Raw genomic sequence first — 17452 nt, 5'->3', positions numbered from 1 at the left:
GAACATGCTGTCTTATGTAAGAGGTAACTACTGCCACATGTTATAAACCACTTCCAAAAGACAGAATGACTTTTCTGTTCCAAACTTATTGAAATTCAGACAAATGAACAATGAAGGACATACTGTGCATTGTTTCTGATTGTTTCTGCTACCATAGGTAAAGTAGACAACTAAATTATCTCAGCACAGAGGCATTGTCAGACTCACAAATTGGACTTCAGAATCCATAAAGTGCATAGAAGCCTTTTTATGACACTGGAATGGCATAAAGGGTGTTATAATCTAATATGAACAAGGATCCAGGGGGACGGAAGGGTTTTCCTTCCCACCCTGTTAAGACACTGTTTGACAAGGCTTCGCTTCAGGTTGAGGGGCTATCAGCCAAAAGCTTTTCACCAACTGCAGAGTTCCGAATTTCAAAGGCCAAAAAAGGAGAAATAATAGGACAATGAGCAGGAGCCCCATTAACAGTACTGTAGAAGCTATTAGGAAGATCTTTGGGAAGCAGAGAAACAACCCTTAGAAAAAATAAAAATAATATTTTTCTTCCCTCCAGTCACCTCTCAAGCCCTTCTGAAATAGAACAACAGTATACACAGACCCTAGAAAGGATCTGAGGGAGCTTGCGTATACACTGAAACTCCCACATAAGTCCTTGGATTTGCTTTGATTGGAAAAACTTGTATCATGTGGTTATGCACTAGCCAATTATTGTGGTCTTGGCATATGGGATTACACCAATGGGCCAGTCCTTCCAGAGTGTCTGGGAGTATAAAACATGCTCTGCAGCACTCCTGGAGCTAGGATGGAACCCCACCTGATCCACACACTCTGAGAGTGAGACCAGGGATGGTTCTCCAAAGGATATTCAGGGTCCTCCTACCAGGAAAGGGGGGGCAGGGCAGGCAAAACCAGCATGTGTTTACTAAATATGAAAATATTAAGGGATATTAAAAATATCCCTTCCAGGTTTTATTAAGAAGTAGTCTCAGACATAAACTTAAGGCTTGAGTTGGATTGAGCTTGCAAAGATAAAGGAGGAAAAAAAAAGAAAAGTCATTATGCATTTCCCTGCATGTTGATTGTATTCTCTAAAGTTGAAGTTTCATGAAGGTAGATGATATTCCTGTTTTGTTGTCTTGTTCATGATTATAATCCCAATGCCTAGAAAGGTATCTGTCACTTAGCAGGTAGTCAATAAACATTTGTTAAACTAATAATAATTTAAATATCTTAGGGATCATTTGACATAAGCCTCTTATTTTATAGGTGAGAGAAAAGGATTTAAGATGTCCTGAGCAGGTACTATCTTCAGGCAATCTGTTAGGCACTCTATTTACCATCCCATTTAATTTTTACAACAATCTGCCTAAGTTTTACTGCATCTACAAAAAACCTAGGGTTTGGGAGGTTGCAATGACCAGAGCAAGGAACACAATTAGTTAATGGGAGAACAAGGAGTGTTAATTGAAGCAGGCTCCGAAGGGGAAACTAAGAAAGGATTAATACCTGGACCATAGAGCAGAAGTTATAGAGTCAAAACTCATGGGGGGCGGGGGGAATACCAGTATGGTTATCTTTGGCCCTCCATGTTAAAAATATAGACACACAAACTAAACACAATGCTACAACTTATGACAAATATGGTTTCCTCTGCCAGCAGGCTTCAGCTCCCTAATTAGAAACAAACAGTTGCCTGCATGCCAGTATGCAGAACACATGTGCAGCTTTATGCCAGAAACTTGGAATTTTTTTCTCAAGGCATGACACTGAAGGTAAATTCAAAGAGGCTCTTTGCAGGGCACATTAAGCAGAATTTACTCCCGCCCTTCATATGAAATCAGCAGCTCATCCGTATAAATGAAGATTATAACCAGCTAGTAAACTATGTTTTCAATCCCTGCCCCCACAGCAAGTTGCCCACCAGACAGAGTCCCCTCAACAATTTTAACAACAAAATTTCCTTGTCTGTACCACTTACCTCCTCCCAACTCTCCTTTTCATGGATTCTGAGCTGCTGGGTTCTACAGTCATGATCAAAATTATCTAAAGCCAAGCCCCAGAGGAACGGTGGCAGTGGTGTTCCTAAGCTGCAAAGGAAGCTCCAGCTCTGGGTAGATTCACTCGCCGAGTCTCTGTTTGATAACATAAGGGGAGGCATCCGTTCGGTGTCTTATGCCAATATGAAAGGCATCTCACCCATCACTGTGACGAGTGAAATGCTGGAATGGAGCCAGGGAACAAAAGGAAAGAAATGTGGATTCTTACCAATGCAGTTGATACCATTTTTTAAGGGTAGCAGATGATGAAGGGGAACAACAGGCGAGAGTCAGTGCCCTGCATCAAAAACCTTGGATCCTTCCCTGAATGAGTCAGGGTGAGCATTTTGTTTTGAAATTGAATTTCTGTTTTTTTTCTCTTTTGAGCTGTAGGATGGATACATACTCAACTAGAGGACTGCTGTAAATAACAGGATTTATTTTTGAGACTGTAGATCAAATAAGAACCTTGAATCTCACCCCAGGGTTATTTATAGCTCACAAATTTTGTTCTTTTTTTTCTGTTTCAGGTGCTTATGAGAATTGACTAACATGTCTTCCTCTGGAGTTTCTGTATATGCCTGAGGTAGGTTGTATTACTGGAAAGCAGAGAGGAACACTCTAAGCAATCATATGTAGGATGCTAAGAGTCAAAGGAGAACAAATACACGTTCTAAGCTGATGCTGGGATTATATCTTCCACTGTCATTCTTTTATATGGGAACCCTGCATAAGCTGTGGTGCCTCTACCATGAAGTAACAAGCTAGGCTCTGAAAGGACACCTTATACTTTCGTCTACCAATAGGTGGCATCAAAATCTCTCTAGCTTTTCTTTCCTATATTTTAAAAACCATAGGCACAGGGCATTTTCTTTCTGAGATTTTATATTTTACCATGAGTGATATTATAAAGACCACTATACCAGCTCTATATTATTTCACAGCAGATAATCCCATTTATCTATTAATAAGGCCTCTTAATCATCCCTCTGAGCCTCAATTTCCTCATTGTAAAAAAGAAAGTATTTGAATTGAACTCCAGCTTTAAGATTCTGCTTTTCAGCTACTTAATATCTTCCCAGACAAACCATTTCTCATGCTGTGATAAACCCATTAGAACTCCATTCCTCTGGGCTTAAGGAATGTTAGTGTGCAGCTATCCCTCTATTGCAGTGACTGCTATTTGCCCAGCATATATTCATTTTTCTTTGTTTTCCTTAATAAGAAAACCACAATTTTGTAGGAGGTAGGAATGTGCTCAGCTCCAAACCTACATTTTACAGCCTTTCTTGCAGATAAGGTAGTCATGTGACTAACTAGCCCTGCACAGTCCAAGATGGTAGCCACAAGATAGATACATGTATCTAGATAAATTTAAACTTATTAAAATTAAGTAAAATTAAAAGTTCATTTTCTCAGTTCCATTAGCCACATTTTACATGATAAATAAGTGGCTAGTGGCTAGCATCTTGGATAGTTCAGATAAGGAATGTTTCCATCATTGCAGAAAGTTCTGTTGTACAGCTCTGGTCTAGCCATTGAGGAGTCAGTGGAAGTTACAGGGAAGTTTCTATGAGAGTCTTAAAAGGGAAGGAGATACTGATTCAGCTGGAATGTAGCTTTATCCCTTTATCTCTTCCCTTCTTTCTGCCTGACGGTTAAGGTGGGTCAGCCATCACGTGACCATGAAGCAGCAAGCATTTGCCAAGGCAGGCTAAGCAGAAAGATAAAAGGAACCTGGGTCTTTGATATCACAAAGCAACCACATTATTGTCGGTTTTATTATGAGAAAAATAAAACCTTCAGTTGATTCAAGCCACTATTTTGAGCTTTTCATTGCTAACAGCCAAATATTATTTCTAACTGGTGTACCCTCAGAAAGTTACCTGAACAACTTTCTATTAATGGTTTTGTATAAACAAGTATTTTTCCAGTTCCTTTTGCTTTGGTTATAGTTGAGGACAAGATTCTGGCTAAAAGAAACAAAATAATATATATACCACAAAGTGATAATTATTAATCATTCATTTCAAAATGTCAAATGGCCCAAAGAGAGGTAGATGGGCATTAATGATGCCCAAATGACTATCCTCTATTTTATAGTTTGGCTGAAAAACAGCTTTGCATTTTCCTGGAAAAGAGGTTGGTGGGTATGGAGATAAAAGTAAAATAATATTTGGTCCTGTACTATGTGCCAGAAACTTAACTGAGTGATTTGACAACATTATCGTATTCAATTCTCATGGCAATCCAATAAGGTAAGTATTCATATCTTCCTTTCTTTGCAGATAACAGGGGCTCAGAGAAATTAAGTATCTTGTCAAAATCTACATAGCGAGTTAGTTGAAGAGATGAGTCTCAAATCCAGGTCTGCTTGGCCCTTGCCACAACTTCAAAATGAAATTCCAAGGGTGAGTGTTATCAGATTCTGACCTGTACTGCTTATTTCAAGGTTCTCATTCCATCCATTGTATCAGTTTTTTTTCTATAAGCTTCATTCCTTTCTATAAGCTTCATCATTGAAAAGACTGATTATATTTATCTTCATCTTTATAAGCTTGGGAATACTCTGAATCATCATAAAATTTAGCTTTCCTCTGGCATCTTTGGAGACCCTCAGAGCTTTTCTCATTTCCAAAGACAAGGGGTTTGGATGGGAGTTATTCTCTACTTTCACACAAATTGATCAGATGACATCTTTATTATGGTCTGGAATAGAAGGAGAAAATAACTTTCTTCTTTTGAAACACATAGGAAAAAAGTTTCCTCGAAAGTTTGTTTAGAACTTTATTCTAATTCACGAGGTCAGTCTAAGAGAATAAGAAAATCATGTAAAGGAAACATATAGAACTTAAAGAGCATATGAGAGGAAAACACCACCATCGCAGATTTTAAAATCACATTCTACAAAAAAGCAGAATTGGTAGTGTGGAAAACACAGAGAAGTATCACAGAGGGAAAAGTACGTGATGTTTATGGTGAACTGAATTGTTACAAAGAAGTTCAAGTGTATTCTGAATTATTTATTAAGAAAGCAAGAAATATATTTTATAATTACTTTTTCCCAAAAATGGTTAAGTTATTATTTAGATGCCAACCAGTTTCTAAGATCATCCCAGATTTAAGGGGAAGAGACATAGACCCACCCCTTGGTAAGAGAAGTATCAAATAATTTGCAGACATATTTTAAAACCACTACACCCTCAATCCTACAAGCATTCAATCCTATCTAACTACTTATTTCTGAAGCTCTCAGTATATTAAAAGTATATGAGAAGTATATGAAAAGAAGACATTTCAGGCAAATGTATAGCTCTTCTTTCTTATTTCAGAATATTACAGGGGTACAAACATTTAGGTTACATATATTGCCTTTGCACTGACCAAGTCAGACCTACAAGTGTGCCTGTAAAGACATCTGCACTTGAATGTTTATAACAGCACAATTCACAATTGCAAATATGTGGAAACAACCCAAGTGCCCATCAATGCATGAGTGGATTAATAAAACCTGGCATATGTATAACACTCAGTACTACTCAGCCACAAAAAACAATGGTGAACTATCACCTCTTGTATTATGCTGGATGGAGCTGGAGCCCATTCTTTTAAGTGAAGTATCACAAGAATGGAAAAACAAGCACCACATGTGCTCACCATCAAATCAGTGCTAATTGATCAACACTTAGCGCACATATGGAAGTAACATTCACTGGGTGTAGGGCAGGTGGGGGGGGAGGAGAAGTTGAGTATAGTCACACCTAATGGGTGCAGTGCGCACTGCTATACCTCTTACTAGTGTTGGAGATTCAATCCAGATTTCACCTGGTCTCTTTCATTAGTCAACCGAGTCCCAAGGCCTCATTGTGCTCCTTCAGTGCAAGTGCAGATTCCTACAACACCGTTTCTTCTAAAACTGGCCATCTCAAGAGTATCAATCTACCAGCAAGAAAAATAACAAAACAGAGTCCTTCTCTAGAAAGCTTAAAGGAAAAGGGCCAGTCAGAAGACATCCTTGATTCCATTTTCTCCTCTTTCTCTCCTTGAACCTCACCCGGAGCAGGAGGCACTCCAAGGCCCTATTCTATTGCCTCAGCCACCTAAGCTGGCAGAGAGAAAGCTAGTCAATCTATAATTCTCCTCCACACTCTTTCCTGATTATTATCTATCACAGTTCATTTGTTCTGTTATTACAAGATACCATAATCTGGGTAATTTATAAACAATAGAAATTTATTTCTCACAGTTCGGGAGATTGGGAAGTCCAAGATCAAGGCACCAGCAGGTTCAGTGTCTGGTGAGATCCCAGTCTCTCTGCTTCCAAGACGACACCTTGTTTTTGTATCTTCCGGAGGAGACTAACACTGTGTCCTCACACGGTGGAAGGGAAGGAAAGGAAAAAAGGGCTGAACTCTGTGTGAAGCCTCTTTCTTAAAGGCCTTAATCCCATTAACAAGGGAGAAGCCCTCATGACCTAATCACCTGCTAAAGGCCCCACCTGTTAATACTATTGCATTGGGGATTAAATTTCAGTGTGAATTTTGGGGGACACATTTAGACCAGAACAATGTCCAACATCTAGCACATTACAAGGCAGTACCTAAATGAAAAGACACAGTCTCTTCTGTTAGTGCATTTATGTCTAATTAAGGGACAAGAAATAAACAACTTCAACCCAATATGGCTATCACAGAAATGGGATATATCCATAAGCCAGTGGAAATGAGGTGGAAGAAGACCTACATGTGTCCAGAAGAGTCAGGATAGACCTTGGAGAACAGGTAATGCAGGAGCTAAAGCCTGTAGAAATTAACCAGCATGTTAGAGCAAAAGGCTTTCCAGCCAATAAAACAGCATAGGCAAAGGCCAAGTCAAGAGCAGGCATGGTATGGTCAGGGAACCTCAAGTAATTGAATAATTCACTAAATCTGGGGCATAATAGACAAGAGAAAACGGAACAAGAACTGAGGCAATCAAGCAGGGAGGGACATGAGTACAAGGAGTACCTTGTACAACTTACTTGAGATTTCATTTTAGTCCATAAGTCACTTATTCCTAAATACTGAGTGAGGATCCAAAATTTTCCTTCATCCATGGTGAAATGAGAAAAACAGGGAGTATCTTGTATAGCTAAGTTAATTTTTTGAGATTATCTCTTTCTTCATATTTTCATGTTCATATTAGTCACTGCATTCTTATTAATTTCTCATGAGGTTTCATCATTTTTTAAAACATCCTTACTTGGTAAAATAAAAGTACTATGAGCCAAGGGTAACCCAAAAAATGTGTTTTGAGATTTTTTTCCTGTGAAATCTAAACATTTGGGAACATCGCTGGAGGTTGTGGGAAGACACTGAAGAATTTTGAGCAGGCAGTGTGATTATCAGATGTTAGTGTTAAACTGGGGAAAAGCTGGATAGGGAGAATAGAGCTAGGGAAATGGGTAAGGTATCTCTTCACTGAATTCATTCAATAGATATTTACTGAGCTCTGCTCTGGTGTTAGGGATACAATGATGGACCAGACAGAAGTTATCAGTCGAGTCAGAGAAAATAGACAAAGAAAGAGAGACAAAGATTGAGAATCATGGAGAGGAGGGAATGAAAGAGGGAAAGAAAAAGAATATCTCTAAATCATAATAAATCCTGTGAAGGAAATAAAAAAGGCGATGAGATAGAGAGTAGCTGGGAAATGCCGCTTTAGCCAGAATAGTCAAAAGGCCTCTGTAAGGAGAGAGCATTTGAACTGAGAACTAAAAGATGAGAATGAGCCAGCACACCAAGACCAGGGGGAAGAACACTCGAGGAACGGGGAACAGAAAATACAGAGGCTCAGAGGTGAGAAAAGTTCTTAATGATCAGTTTTAATAGTTTGGACAAGAAAGGATGAGGCAATTACACCACACCAAATTCCTTAAAGGGGAAAAGAAGAAGGAAGGAAGGATGTGGGGAGGCTTCAATACACTGAAGACTTGTCTTGTTAATTTCATTAATTAAATGTATTTTGAGCATCTAGTGTGTGCCAAACACCACCCAAGGTACTGGGGCTGACAAAATATTGCTCTTGCTCTTCAGGAGACTATTTTCCAGTGCAAGACATAGCACAGAAAATGAACCCTAGAAGGGTAACTCACAGGAGCCCTCTGGTTGAGAATTTACTTCCATCTGTAGACTAGAGACAAGATCAGCTCCCATTGACATTAGTTGAAAGGAGGGCCTCTGGGCTGTGAGCCCAGGCAACCAGCATGCAGAGGGTAATTTTGGAGGAGTGAGTTCACATGTGATTTAAAGGAGAAGATTTAAAGGAAGAACAGGATTTGCCTCAGCAGAATCCCCTCCCCATATGACCCACTCTTCCCATCACTTCTCCATATGATTCTCCCGGTTTGGCCAGCAGCTACAGTTACCTTTTGGGAAAAATACTTACATGTATGTTATATAGTTATATGTTACCTTGTTTATTCCTTGCAATAAATTTAGAAGACATCATTAGCTCTGTTGGGTAGAATATGCCTTTGAAAAACATGTACTTCTATTTTTTTATTTTAAAATATTAAGGGGGTACAAATGTTTTTGTTACATAGATAATGGGCACTTAGGTTGATTCCACATCTTTGTGAATTGTGCTTCAATAAGCATTCAAGTGCAGGTGTCTTTTTGATCAAATTACTTATTTTCCTTTGGGGAGATATCCAGTAGTGGGATTGCTGGGTCGAATGATAAGTCTATATTTATTTCTTTGAGGAATTTCCATACTGTTTTCCATAGAGGCTGTACTAATTTGCAGTCCACCAAAAGTGTATAAGCATTCCTTTCTTTCTGCATCTATGCCAGCATAGATTGTTTTTTGACTTTTAATAAAGACCATTCTGACAGGGGTAAGGTAGTATCTCACTGTGGTTTTAATTTGCATTTGCCTGATGATTAGTGATGTTGAGCATTTCTTCATTTGTTTGTTGGGTGTTTGTCTATCTTCTTTTAAAAAGCTTCTGTTCACATGTTTTGCCTGATTTTTAATGGAGTTGTGAAAAACATGCATTCCTTCTGATGGGAGGTATTAATTTTCTGATGTGTGCAGTCTGCCCCAGGAGGAAGAAACTTCCTGGGTCACAGGGTCAACCTCTGTATGGCAAAGGACATTGGCACTTATGGGAGGAAGGTACACTACTCTAACAGGGGTGGGCCAGGCCACAGGGCACTCAAGGGCAGGCTCTGGGATGAAAGTGTCTTCCTCATAATGTTGAAGTGAGGCAGTATACAGAGTTTTTAAACTACATTTACATAACGATATTTTTAAGTTATTAAATGAAATCTTAGTATATAGCCTGCTTTGCAATCAGCCTTTTTACATTTACAAATATTAATCTACATTATAATTTATACTGGCTAGAAAATATCCCAATATATGGATGTAACAAAATATACGCTAAACTAATCAGCTGTTTTTGAGCATTTGTTTCCAGTTTTTTTTTGTAGCACATGATACTTCCATGAGCATGCTTTTATATCATAAACCCTTGATATGATGTGACAAGAACACCAAGAAGAGCACCTCTGTGGTATTCTTTTCAAAAATTCATAACCCTAATCTAATCATGAGAAAAACATTAAACTAAACCCAAATTGAGGGGCACTCTATAAAATACCTCACCAGTCCTCCTCAAAACTGTCAATATCATTAAAAACAAGGAAAGACGGAGAAACTGTCAGAGACCAGATAATACCAAGAAGACATGACAACTAAATGCAATGTGACCCCCCAGATTGGATTCCACAATAGAAAGAAGACATTCATGGAAAAGTTGGTAAAGTCCAAACAGAATCTAGAGCTTGCTTAGTAGTAACATACCAACGTTGGTTTCTTAGTTGTGACAAATGTTCCATGGTAATATAATCTGTTAACATTAGGGGAAAACAGATGAGAAATACAGGCAAATTCTCTGTGCTGTCTTTACAACTTTTACATAAATCTAAAGTTACCACAAATTAAAAATTTTGTTTTAAAAAAGCACCATTTTCTGTTTGTTTCCTTAGGATAAAGAGTAGTTGAGTAGTTCAGTCAAAGTTATGTATAATTTTTAGATTTTTCACACATTCTGTAAAGTTACCAGGATGATAATTTAAATTAATCCATTATTTGTCTACTTTTTAAGTAAAAATCTTTCTTTGTTGGCATCGTTAAGTCAAATGTCTCCCTGGCAGATGACACAGGAATATACTCACCAGTTAACTTCTGGGAAAACTCAGAGATTTTTGGTAAGACCTGCCAGAGAAACAGGACCCAGCACACCCTTCTCTGCCCAGCTGGTTCTCAACAGGCTAGGGAATTAAAAAATGACTCAAAAACTGTGAGGAATCAAAGACAGAGAGTCAGAGGAAGCCATTTTATATAGTCATTTTTCTGATCGCAACTCTGCTTTCTGCGTTTTTCCAGCAGTGCTGCGTTTAAACTGAATCACCTGTGATCAAAGGCAGACCAAAATAATGCATTGTTCCTCTAGAGAAGAGAAGGTGAAGTCCTATCATTCTGAGGGTATTCTTGAGGGGGGGGGGGTGGAAGAAAGAAGAGCAAGAGAGAGACCACATTGCCTACTTTTTCTAAAAGCAAGGTCTGTAATTTTGCTCTTTTGAAACTCTTTTTTAAAGACACTTGCCTATTGAAAAAGGCATAAGTAATGCTGAGGCATGTATTAAAAAGTTTATCTATTCTGTTTCTATAACCTCTTTCTAGTGCAATGTGCAGTGGATGATCTACCATGTGTCTGGTCTTGCTGTTAATATTTACAGAAAGGGAGAAATTAAAAGGTATTAATCATCTGTGAATAAGGCATTGTTTTAGGTACCTTCAAGTATGTTCTCCTCAAATTATTACTATTCTTCCCCCCATGCCACCTATCCATGCCCCTTGTAATGTGCCTTTGCAGCTCTTCTCATCAAGTAAGGAAGTCTGTTTCTCCACCCTTGTGAGTCTGGGCTGGCCTTGTGACTTGCTTTGGTCAATAGGATGCAGCAGAAATTATGTTTGTTCTGTCAGTTTTGAGCCTAGACTTGTAAGAAGGCTGGCATACTTCCACCCAGCCACCATGAGGACAAGCCCAGGCTATCTTATTGGAAGATGAGTGAGTAGTGGGTCAATGATGAGCCACTGTAGCTGAAGCCCAGGCAAGATCAGCAAACCAGCCCCCACCCAACCCTCAGTTGGCCATAACCATATGAGTGAGCAATGCCAAAAGCAGCTGAGCCCGGGAAGAATTAAGAGCTAATAAATGTTTTTTATTTTAAGTCACTGAGTTTTGGAGGTTGATTGTTATACAACAATAGCTAATTGATACAGAAGATAGTCTTACTTCTTTTTAAGATAGGGCAAAATTGAGGCATAAAGAGATATAGATCTCCCTGAATGTCCTAAACAAGATAAAATTCTCTTGGTGTGTGCCCTTAAGCAACCTATACTTATCCTACTATAGCATTTACCTATATTGTATTTTCTGGCTTAAATAATTTCCCTAAGTCTGCACAGTAAGTGGGGATAGTCAGGATTCAATCCAAGGACTAAATAAATCTAAGGTCTCTTCCTCCGCTACCACCTCTTCCCATAGAATGGAAACAAGAAGAAAACCTAACAGAACCAGATGTCATAGCTATTTAAATATGATAAAACTAAAGTCACTTTGCCAGCTGTCTTCTAGATAGTGTATAATGTGTGTGCATATGTGTATATTTGTAAAGAACAATCTATCCAATGGAGAGAATGATCTAGGTAAAGAAAGCTGTTTTTAACTTCAATAATGTAGTCTTGGTGTAAATCTGTAATTGGCTCATGATGGTAACTGGTTTGCTTTTGACAAACTAATTTGTTTTGTTTCTTCCTTAAAAGCAAGGTTGCTCTGGAGATAACCACTGGGCACTCCTTTTCTTCCTCCTTGTGGGGCTCATTCTGCTCTTCCATCCTTTCTTTGTGCTATGTCTCTCTCCAAATCTTTTTCCTTTTATCTCCTTTGCTCATTCTCTGACTTTCTTCATCAAAACCTGTTAAAGAACAGTTTAGTTAGTCCCCGATAGCTTTATTCCCTTGACTTCTGCATTTTTGATAACTTCCTTTAGTGGTCTTTAATTAGTCTCGCCTCTGGTTCATTACTCTCAAATTGCCTTTCTTAATCAATATGGTGGCTCAGATCATGTCATTTCTCTGCTTAATACCCTTCAATGCCTTCCTGTTGTTCCCAGGATAGTCTGAACTCCTTAACCTGGCCTGCAGGGTCCCTGCATGATCCATTCCTTTCTACTTTTCCTGACCCTCTCCAGCTCCCCAACGTCGGTGCTTTAGATAGACTGAATTTCTTTCAGGTACATCAACTCCTGCTTCCAAGCCTTCCCACATGCTATTTCCTCTGCTGGGAATTCCCTGTATGTGCCTGTGCATGTACACACACAAAGATACACACACACACACACACACACACACACATACACAAACACTTTTTGGCTGATTTTTTAATTCTTGGGAGAAATTTAGTTTCTTCTAAAAGCCAGCCCTGAATCCCCTAAATAAGATAATATGCTCTTGGTATGTGCCTCCAAGTAGCCTATACTTAACCCTGCTATAGTATTTACCACCCTGTATTGTATTTGCTGGCTTAATTATCTGTATCTCTTAACTTATTATCAATTTCATTTTTCATTCTATATCCAAGGCTAGAATGGAGCCTTGTACATAGTAGACTCTCAATAAATATTTATTGAATGAATAAATAATATATTGTTATTCTTCCTGTATGCTTTACCCCAAAAAGAATTTTCATTATTTTTAATACTCAGTATACAAGAAAGTTGGAATATTTTTGGTAATAAAATAAACAATGAACATATACCAGCTCTCTCTGTTTCATGTGCTTGCTTGTCCTTCTGCCATGTTATGACACAGCAAGAAGGCCTCACCAAATGCAAACCCTTGATCTTGGACTTCCCATCCTCCAAAACTGTGAGCCAAATAAGTCTCTGTTCTTTATAAATTACCCAGTCTGTGGTATTCTGTCATAACAGCATAAAATGGATTAATACAGCTTTCTTCCCAGAAACTGCAAAAGTCATTTAGCTAGGCATGACCATATAAATTTTCTTTGATGTGGTCTGGTCTGGATATGCAATCTTCTCACATTATACGGGTTCTGATGAGCTTCTTCTTAACATCATTCTGTGATGGATCAGTCCTCATAGCAAGTCTGCTTTAACATGACTGGCAGAAAATATTTTATTCTCTTGATGAATAATCACTCAAAGTTAAAATTTTTAATGCAGAGCCTTTATCAACTATTTTTGAGAGCAGTTCTTTAAACATGCTCTACTAAATCCAACTGCTGGTTCCTCATTGCCTTGGGAATGGTTTCTCTCTCTTTGGCCTAATTTTTCATTTTTTTATTTCTCTTACTGGAAGCCTCTGTATTTCACCTATTTTGCATCAGTAGAAGAGCATTTAGCATTTTGCTCTTTGAGGGCAGGAAGAATAGATTTCAGATTAGGCCCAAACTGAAAACAATTCTCTGCCTTAGGCAGAAACATGATTCTTTCTAAACTGACCACAAAATATCCTTTCTGACTTCATTATATCAGAGATTTTACTATTCAACCCCTTGACTATGAGTATTAGCCAGCCAGCCTTACAATCTAAGTTACCAAAAGTAGGATAACGCAAGATGTTGGTTAGGTCATTTAAGAGGTTGATTCAGGTGACACATTTGTAGAAAGTGAGCCAGCACATAATATTTTTGCTTCTTCAAATCAACTGGACTTCAAGCCCCATCTTTGTTTGCTAAGTATTTTCTCATCCATAAAAAGCAAGGACCAGTACTTCACAGATACTCTATCTCACAGTCTCTAATTAAAATTTCCACAAGTAGTAAATTGATTTATTTGAGATTCATTTCTTCTTCCTGAATACTTCCTTTGGGAAATATAGAAACACAGAATTTAAAGTAAGTGTTGAACATTATTCATTTACTCAACAAGTATACACTGAGCACCTGCTCTGTGTTAGGGACTCTGTTAGTCACTGGAAATATAAGGCCAAATAAAAGATAGACTGATATTTTAATGAGTGGCAGAAATGAAACAGATAACTCTAATAAAGTATGGTGAGATTATGATAGAGAATTTGCAGGATGCATGGCAGCATAGGCTGAGTGAGTTAATGGGGTCTAGGGAAAAGGAAGTTTCCTGGAGAGATAATATATAGGTTCAGGCATGAAGAGTAAGAGTCAGCTAGAAAAATGGGAGTGAGGGAGAGGGAAAGGGAAGAGGAAGGATTGTGTGCATAAAAATCCAGAAATAAAAGTGGTCAGGGAGAGAGGTGGAAGAGAGAGGCAGAGAGAGGTTCAGGGTGGGGCTGGAGATGGAAAGAGAGATTGGCTGATTCTGTGACTTCAGCCCAATGGGACTCACAGCGGGGAAGGAGCTGAAGAGAGAGGAGGGAGGCAGGTCCTGGAAGGTCTGATAAGTTCAGTAAGAGCAGACTTCAAGGAGTCATTAAAGACTTTTAAAAGAGGACTGACATGATTTTATTTCCATTTTAGAAAGTTCCCTCTAGCAGCTGGGGGAGAATTTATTGAAGGTGAGCAAGACCCAAGACACAGATGGTGATCTAGGTGAAAGATGATGGTGACCTAAACCCAGGCGGTAACTGTGAGCATGGAAGAACTGGGTGATTTCAGAGATATTCATGAGGCAAAAATTCACGTGACTTGGGGCTCATTTACTGGGGATCTAAAATACCTAAATAGTTCAAGTGTATGGCATTATTTTATTAATACTATGGGTTTTACTAAACTGTAGCAAATGTTTTGGGATCCTTCCTCCTTACCCCTCTGCCCAAATCTGAGACCACCTGCAGACAGTTGTCACACTCAGAGATATCTGCCTGCTTTTCTATCTGATGGCATTCTCTGGCCACTAGGATGGAGCAGGCCAGAATACAAGCAAGTCGTTGCCCCCAAGAGTGACTCTCAGCCAAAGAGGGATTAAAACTGGTGGATAAATATCTGAACTTCCTTGCCCTGTCATGGGACAATTCCAAGGCATGTCCTACATCGTCTCTCCCAAGGTCCTCACTGAGACTTAGCCCCAGTTGCCCGTAGTGATAACCATGTGTTAATAAATCTTTATTGGCTTTCTGACCTCTCTGTCTACTGCCCTGTCCCTTCACCTCTGCTTCCTGGGATCATCTCCCAAATAAACCACTTAACCAAAATCCTCATCTCAGGGTCAGTTTTTAGGGGGAAAAAAAGCATCACATTGTTGCTAGATTTACTAAAAGAGAATTTTTAAAAGACACCTTTTAAAGTCTTCGAATTTTATACTCACTTAAATAATGAAATTTTATTCTTCCACTTCTTCAACAGCATGATTTAGTCTTCCATCCTATTAGTGTCTGAGGATCATAGATTTTAGTTATAAGTACCAATATTATGCTTTAAATATTCACTGTTTTGATGTTCTCTGCTCTTATTACTAAACACAAGATCGCTAGAAAGCACCCTAATTGCCTGATGGCAGTAGCATAAATATTATCAAATGATTGTTTGTAGGAAGTTGATATTTAAGGCATATATTTATAAATAAAATAAAATTATCTCTCACCTCAATCACAACCAACCAGAATCTTCCTGTATTAGAATTACCCCCCAACTTTCAATTTCACTCCCACTAACATTTACACTTAACAATGGGAAGAAAGATACACATTTTAGAATGAATATCAGGGTGAAAGAAGAGAAAAAGAAGACAAGGCCAGAGTAGTCAGCATTAGAGGGAAAATTGGAAAGTAAGTGTGTTAGTTTGCTAGGGATGCTATAACAAAGTGCCACAGGCTGAGTGGCTTAAACAACAGAAGGTTATCGGCTCACAGTTCTGGAGGCTAGAAGTCCAGGATCAGGGTGCTGGCAGAGTGGATTCCTTCTGAGGGCTATGAGGAAAGGATCTGTTCCAGGCCCCTCTCCCTGGCTTGTAGATGACTGTCTTCACATCATCTTCATTCTATATGTTCATATCTGTGTCCAATGTTCCTCCTTTTATAAGATAGCAATCATATTGGATTAGAGCCTAATGACTTCATTTTAATTCAAATACCTCTTTAAAGACCCTATCTCTAAATACAGTCACATTCTGAGGTATTGGGGATTAGGACTTCAATATGAGAATTTTGGGAGGACACAATTGAGCCTATAACATCAGGAAGACAAAATATTTCTAAGGTGTGTTCTGAACCCAATAGAAAGCTTGGCACCTTTAACAATCTCAATGCTGAGAATGTTCATTCAGAGTGAATTGAGAATTAAATCATCAATGAAAATGTTATTATGTTCAGAGTAATGTAGTTATGGAAGTAAGGAAGCATATTATTTGTATAGAATCAAGTTTTGGAAGCAAATGGGGTTATCTATTGATCCATTGGTTGATCAGAAATGTAATTAGATAGAGCCCACCTCCCATAACTTACACATTCTATTAATGACAGTTTCAGTTTTGTGTCTTGTTGTTACCTAGGAATGGTGTGTTCTTCCCAAGATTTCCAGATTGCTCCTGCAGGAAAGCCAACAGTGGCTACACAGGGCAAGAGCATTTTCATCACATCTGGTCCAGTTTCATCATCCCCCAAAGAGAACGTCAGTGATGTTTATGCCATAACTCATCTTGAATTGGCCCCACGGCCACAAGCTGCATGCCGTGCCAGCTCATGCATTCCTCTTTGATCTCTATCCCTCTCTCTCTCACTCAGCAGATCTCTCTTAGGCCCACTTCTCAAGTGGGCAAACAAGTAGAGTGTGAGGTTCTGATCCTGTCACACCCTCGCCCTCTTCAACAGTGTGCGAGCTTTCTGCCTGACATGGCCTTTTCTTCACCATGGCTGGGGACAAGCAAAGGGGATTTTGCCTACTGCAAATTATCTAAATTCAAATATCTCAGCCTTATGCACCTACATTTTATCAGCAAGTATTTATCCTTGCTGGGCCTTGTCAAGACCCTCCCTGGGAGAACAATTAGTTTACCATATAATCACTTCTGATGACTTCCCGGATTTCACACAAATTCGATTTTAAAGAAAAGCATAACCCATTATCTAGGGAGAGATCACAAAGCAAATACTTTACCACCTGCCAAACACTTGATCTCACCTCATTCTCCTTATGTTAAAGGAGATCATGTTCTAAGGTGAGAAAAGCATCTGTGAAAAGTAAGGTGTGTATCAGGCTCCCAGACCCATTTCTTCATTGGGCAAAGTGGTCTCTACCCTCTTAGCTCAGATTAGATGGCCATATCTGCAGATCACAAAGTGGGGGGGTGGGGGTTGATGGGGAGGGGGAAAGACAGGAATTAACATTTCCCAGCACCCATTGGTGTCAGGCGGTAGACTGCAGGCTT

General features: G+C 38.9%; 1 protein-coding gene and 1 long non-coding RNA gene across 4 annotated transcripts in view; both read right to left on the bottom strand.

Annotated features, from left to right (window-relative positions):
• The window catches only part of CPNE4 (copine 4), a 434637-nt gene extending 430628 nt beyond the window's left edge, over positions 1-4009 (bottom strand). For 2 of the 3 annotated variants that reach the window (XM_069473242.1, XM_069473244.1), the window contains exon 1: positions 1982-2185. In XM_069473242.1, coding sequence (XP_069329343.1) covers positions 1982-2034 — 53 coding nt within the window. In that variant the 5' untranslated portion in view covers positions 2035-2185. Of the gene's footprint in view, positions 1-1981; positions 2186-3925 lie in introns of those variants that run through there. The other variant, XM_069473241.1, reaches the window with a different exon arrangement.
• A 7764-nt stretch (positions 4010-11773) lies between these two features.
• LOC138386683 (uncharacterized) lies at positions 11774-16077 on the bottom strand. The gene is made up of 3 exons (XR_011233892.1): positions 15937-16077; positions 15395-15461; positions 11774-12067 (listed from the first exon to the last, which is right to left on the bottom strand). It is a non-coding gene; the product is annotated as an uncharacterized lncRNA (long non-coding RNA).
• Between the last annotated feature and the right edge of the window lie 1375 nt (positions 16078-17452).

Source organism: Eulemur rufifrons, chromosome 7 (assembly GCF_041146395.1).
Source record: "Eulemur rufifrons isolate Redbay chromosome 7, OSU_ERuf_1, whole genome shotgun sequence".
Lineage (NCBI taxonomy): Eukaryota > Metazoa > Chordata > Mammalia > Primates > Lemuridae > Eulemur > Eulemur rufifrons.
The sequence above is the reverse complement of the archived record's forward strand: the minus strand, read 5'-3'. Positions and strand labels throughout refer to the sequence as shown.